Source organism: Vicia villosa, unplaced genomic scaffold (assembly GCF_029867415.1).
Source record: "Vicia villosa cultivar HV-30 ecotype Madison, WI unplaced genomic scaffold, Vvil1.0 ctg.001829F_1_1, whole genome shotgun sequence".
NCBI lineage: Eukaryota > Viridiplantae > Streptophyta > Magnoliopsida > Fabales > Fabaceae > Vicia > Vicia villosa.
The window spans coordinates 439,804-445,803 of record NW_026705740.1 but is presented as its reverse complement, the minus strand read 5'-3'; the positions used below and the strand labels follow the sequence as shown (position 1 = coordinate 445,803).

The following is a 6,000-nucleotide window of genomic DNA, read 5'->3' as shown; positions in this document are numbered from 1 at the left end:
TAATATTCAATTACTAAAGTTAATTTTTAAATATTAAATACTATTTTAAATGTAAATTAACAATCATTTAAATGATCATAATAATCTTTTTATTTAAAAAAAAATTTATTAAAATATTTTGATTAATAATTGAGGTTAAAGGTAGTGCACTGACAGTGTAAATTTTTTTTACACTGTCATCCAATAAAAACAAATCGTTTTGCCATGTCATATAAATTTTTTAAAAATTACAGTATGATTTATCCTGATTCATGGTTGTGATTGATTGATAGTGTAAAACTTTATTACACTGTCAGTGCATCACCCATTTTCTCTTAATAATTTATTAGAAATAATAATACAGTTATAAAAAATGAAAAATGAAAAGTGAAAAGTTAAAAGTGAAAAGTGAGTTTGAAAGTGAAAAGTGAATTAAAAAAAAAAAACATTTTTTTGACTCTAAATTATTAATTTAGATTAAGCTAATAAAAGAGTATTTTTATTATTTCCAGAACAACAACTTTTCTTATATTATAGATTAACTCCTGAACTAAACTACAACTTCCAAACACTACAATCAAAATTTTTGTTTAATCCACCACAATCTTTCAACCCAATCCCATCACTTTACTTCAAATTTCAAAATTTCTAGCTAAAAAACTCTTCAAACCCACCCTTTACTGAACAACAAATTCATTCCCACAAGCAAACTTCTACTGCCCCACAATTAAAATATCAAATTCAGCACAACACAACCAAAAAAACCTATTCATGCCAAACAATGAAATCGATTTTGAAAGTGCAAAGTTTATGGAATCATTTATGAATATAATATCAATAAACTACGCAGACTTAGGAAATGTCTATGGTGCATCAAGCAATATTTGTCTTATTTTGGAAGTAGTTCATATAAAGAAAAGAAGAGACTTATTCCTAGCCACCACAAGTTGGAGTAGGCCAAAGTCCAAACAATCAATCATCTCCAAGTCAAATATTAATAGATTTTATAGACATACGAAATATATATGGTGCATCAAACAATATTGCACTATTTTTTTTGTGTGTGGAAGTAATTCATACAAAAAATGATGTTCTTCCCGATCATCAGAAAGGTTCGAGCAAATCACCATCTCCAACCAACGACAAAGAATACTTTGCCAATATGAAACTATCGTTATGAGACCAACGACTAAGACAAACAAACGACCTTAGATTTTTTTTAAATGTTGTATAACATATTTTCTTCATTATTATGACTTAAGAAAATACTTTTGTAATATATTTTATTTTCTTAATTATTAAAATGAAAAGAAATAAATTTATCAATAATGCATTGTAATTGTAATTAAAAAAACGTACTAAATGACGCAAGCACCCCCTTTGACCAACGGCTAGTTCTCGGATAAGTTAATCCAACGGCTCTATTTTTCTTACCATTTCAAAATATAGCCGTTACACAACACAATCTTTTCATTGTCAAATCTTTAAGAATCTCTCAATTCAAAACATCCAGTTACATTCTTTTATTTTTCTGCTACTTCTCTATTCACTTCCACTGCAATTTCCATTTTCATTTCAATTTGCATTTCCATTTACATTTCATTTCAATTTCGTAACAATGCCTTCTTCTAACCACAACACCAAATCTCCGAACCCTAATCGAAGAAGTTCAGAATCCAATAATCACATGAGAAGAAGCTTCACCGGAAATCCATTCTCCAAACCTTCTTCCCTCGTGGCAAACCCTAGATCCAGTTTCTCTCACACCCCTGCCAATAGTCCTATAGGTAATTAATCGATTTTGATTTTAATCACTTCTAATTTCATAATTCTTATTATGATTTTGAATTGATGTTATTTTGTATTATTCTGATTTTGAATTTGATATCATTATGTGCAGATTTTCCGAGAAAAAGCTTTGATTATGAAAAGGAAAATGTGAAAGATCAGGTGCTGAAACCTGGAAAGATTCGATCGCCGTCACCAGCTGCTACGTCGAAATCGTCGAAGAATTTCATGTCTCCGACGATCTCGGCTTCGTTCAAGGTCGCTGAGTCTCCTAGAAGGAAAATCCTTTCTGAGAGGAACGAGACTGCTCTTTCATCTGAACATAAAGTTCATGTTCGTAAGGTAACTTTTGCTGATCCTTTAGAACAGAAAAGGCTTGATGCTTCAATTGATGGAAGTGAAAACCATTTTCCGAGTTTTGAGTCTGATGATAATATTAGTGAGAATTTGTCTGTTTCGGATGCTGGTTCTTTGATTCCAAAAGATGATTTGTTGTTTGAAAATGTACCAATGAATAGTCCTTTGATTTCTCAGAATGAGACTCAGATTCACACTAATTCCTTATTTGAAAATGTTACCATAGAGCCTTTGATTCCAACGAATGAGGTTCACACTTTTGAAAATGTTTCTGTAGAGCCTTTGATTCCACAGAATGAGATCCGCACTGAATCCTCATTTGAAAATGTTTCCATAGAGCCTGATTTTGTAAACCTTGACCCTACTTTTAAGCTTAGTCCACCGGCCGCCACTCCTCCGGTTTCATACACACATACTGTAGTAGATCCTCTTGATGCAGATCCATCACTGCCACCTTATGATCATAAAACGAACTACCTCTCCCCTAGGCCACAATTCCTTCATTACAGACCGAAACCAAAAATGGAATTAGAGGACAGATTCATCATGTCTTCAAGCTTTTCAGACTCAGAAGTTACCGAGGATACTCAGTCTGAAGAATCACTGAAGGAATCTGAGGATGTTTCTTCAGATGAAACTGTGAAGCAAGAAGAGGAACTAATTTCTGAACCAAGTCCTGTTAGGACTCTCTTGCCAGAGGAAACTGTTGAAGCAAAGGAACTACCCAAGTCGCGTTTCTCCTTGAGATCAATGGCTGTTGCTCTAATTTTGCTGCTGTCAATTGCTTTTGTATCAATCTCAGTCACAAATTCTCCAGGGATTGATCATGCTGTGTTTGGAGAATTTTATGAGGCTTATAAATTGTCCGAACTTTCAGAGTTTGCAAGGGCTAACTTTGACCAATTCGCACAGTTTTCAAAAGCAAATTATGAAGGTTTAGCTCGAAATTTGCATATTTGGTTTACTAAGTCACTGTCTTCAATAACTGAGTTGATTTCAGATGTTAGAGGAGCACGTAGTTTGGCCCAGTTGCAGTATTTTAACTTGACTATGCTGAACGACTATACTGTAGTTAATCAGTATCCTACATGTGGATGCCATGAAAATGAAATAGGTATCATTCACCCTATTGCTCAAGAACAACCTGTTGCCTCAGAGATTGCTGTGGATGCCGTTTCAGCTGAGCATTATGATGTATATGAAGAACAACTTCACCATGATATTGAAATGGTCACTGGGTTTGAGAATGCTTTGGATGCTCCTGAATCTGAGGAAGTGCACAAGGGCCAATCAGCCACTATTTTTGAATCAGAAGAGCAGGCTTTACAACTATCTAAAGTTGATGTACAAAATGATGTAGAAGATGTTTCTAATTCTGAGGAAGCACTCAAGGATCAATCTGTCACTTTGGTGGAACCAGAGCAGACTTTGCAGCTGGTAGAAGCAGCAAAGGAAGAAAGCCAAACACCAAGTGATGCAGAGTTGGCTCTTGTAGGTGATGTTGAAGATGCTGCAGAATCCGAAGCATTCAAATCTGTCACTGTGGTAGAACTAGAGCGGGCTTTGGAAATGGAAAAAATCCAAACACCAAGAGATGTTGATGGTGATAGTGAATATTCGCCAAATTCAAATTCCGAGGCTGCTGAAATCCATGATAAAGAAGTGTTTGGAAAAGGCAGTGTAGATACAAGGCTAGCACAAGAAAGTGTTGCAAATCTCAAGCATTCACCAGTATCAGATGCTGAAATTCAAACTGAAAACAAAGAAGTAGGAGATTCAGCAAGCACGGATGCTGCAGCAATTAGAAGGAATGAACAAATATTAGAAGCTAGTCAGATCCCTCAAAACATGGGGCTATACCTGCTGCTTTGTGCAGGTACAGTTATTATTGCAGGTGCAACTTTTAACTGGTCAAGGAAAGTTAAAAACAGCAGTAAACCTAAGATTGAATCTGACAACAATCAGATTTCCCCGGGTAAACCATCTCTGAGGAGTGCACCAGTAGAAACGGAAGTTGTTGGAGAATCAAGCCCTTCAGAAATGGTTGGAGAATCATGCCCTTCAGAAATGAGCAGCTTTGAGAAGAGCTCATCCTACAGAGTGAGTCAATTAAATGAAACTACCAGCATTGATAAAAAGCGCAGGAATAATCACAGGAGAGAGTCTTTGGTTTCTTCTGACTCCATGGGTGACTCAATGGGTTCCCCATCCTATGGAAGCCTAACAGTGTTTGAGAAAATTCCAAGGGTTAGTATTGTTTGTCTGCTGTTGTTTGTTTATTCATCACATTATTATTGTTAACTGTTATGACATGTGAATTGTTTCTCATATGTTTCATCATATTGATTTTACAGGGACGCGGCGATGACGAGATAGTTACTCCGGTTAGGCGTTCGAGTAGGATCAGGAGCCTTGCCACTTCACCTGTATAAGCTTTTGTTACTGGCTCTCCTTTATAGTCTAACCTGCATAACTTTGTGCATCCCTGCAATGTGAATGTATTTCTATTTTCGATCAACAGAAGTGTCTTGTCTTCTGAATCTTCTAGTTCTATTGACTTTGTAGCTTTAGAATTGTTTTTGAATGAATGATTGTTGCTCAATGGGTTCGGTTAATGTCCACTTTTATATAGGCTTCCTCCCTTGTACTCTAACTTCCATATTCATCAACTTTCACACGCGTGGCCCTTGTGTTGATGATTTCGACTATTTGAAATTTGCCGACCTTCTTCTACGGAGAAGAATTTATTTTCACGGATAATTATTGTAAATTGAAAAATTATTTATAGAATTTAAATAAATAAATTAAAAAAATGACAAAACATAAATAATAAAATTTGAGGAAGTCGTTATAATTTTAAAATAAAAAATTTCAAATAGTTTAATAATTTATATCATAACAATTTATTATGTTTAATTTGCGTATAAATCTACAATATAAGAAAATCATATGCTCTGGAAAATACCATATTGCCCTTCTGTTACCAAATTCAGCCACGTGGATGCCTTAATAATCTTTCTTTTCTTTTGCTTCTACTACCAACCCTAATTGCTTCTATTTTGAAAAACCATCACGTTCTGTATCTTCCTCTACCTCTCTTTTCCTCTTCTTCTTCCTTTCATCTCTCTTCTGCTACTCTCTCTTGCTGTTCTTTCTTCTCTTTCGTTGCCTCTCCTTTCTTCTTCTTCTTCTTTATTTTCTCTTCCTTCTTGTCTCATTCTCTCTCCAAAATCAGATTTCTCTGTCGGTTCTCTCGTCTGGTTATCGACATCTTCAACTTCAACCCATTCAACCTATCTTCACTCATGTAAGAAATCGATTCCTTTAAGCTTGAGGTTTCATCTTCAGCTTCAACCCATTCAACCTATCTTCACTCATGGCAGAGGTTTCATCTATTTTTTTATGATTTCTTCTGATTTACTATTTACTATATGGCATGATTATGTATTTGTGTTTGAGTTGTAGCATGAAAGAAAATCAGGGTTTATAACGGGTTTTCAGTTTAAAATTAGGGCTTTTAATTTGTGGTAAGGGTTTTGGTCGTTAATGTGATGATTTTGTGGTAAGCTCTTTGTTTGTTCGTCTCTGTTTGGATATTGATTGAAAGTAGTATTATTTAAAGTCTGATTATATTATTGTATTTTAATTTTTGCAAATAGTCGACATTGAACCCTTGAGGTATAGGTCAAGGGTCTGTACTATGTTATGATGGTTCCAAATCGTTTGTTGATCGACTGTGCATACAACAAATATGTTGTTTTGTTTTTGTTTGTGAAAAACCCTAATCCCTAATTGTTTCGTTGATTTGTAAATCTTTCGTACGGTTCTAATTTATATGAAGTTTCAGGCAAGTTGTGACTCACCACCTATTTTTGA

At 34.8% G+C, this 6,000-nt stretch overlaps 1 protein-coding gene across 1 annotated transcript; it reads left to right on the top strand.

The window, feature by feature from the left end:
* Positions 1-1,474: 1,474 nt before the first annotated feature.
* Positions 1,475-4,877, top strand: LOC131636762 (uncharacterized). Its single transcript, XM_058907359.1, has 3 exons — positions 1,475-1,766; positions 1,880-4,371; positions 4,479-4,877. The coding sequence occupies exons 1-3, from the start codon at positions 1,598-1,600 to the stop codon at positions 4,554-4,556; spliced, it is 2,739 nt and encodes a 912-aa protein (XP_058763342.1). The 5' UTR covers positions 1,475-1,597; the 3' UTR covers positions 4,557-4,877.
* The last annotated feature ends 1,123 nt before the right edge of the window (positions 4,878-6,000 follow it).

Bases quoted from the DNA above. Each gene is read 5' to 3' on its own strand.
- LOC131636762 (XM_058907359.1), top strand. From the start codon at position 1,598: ATGCCTTCTTCTAACCACAACACCAAATCTCCGAACCCTAATCGAAGA. The intron at 1,767-1,879 runs GTAATTAATCGA...CATTATGTGCAG, and splicing joins CCCTGCCAATAGTCCTATAG to ATTTTCCGAGAAAAAGCTTT. The intron at 4,372-4,478 runs GTTAGTATTGTT...TTGATTTTACAG, and splicing joins TGTTTGAGAAAATTCCAAGG to GGACGCGGCGATGACGAGAT.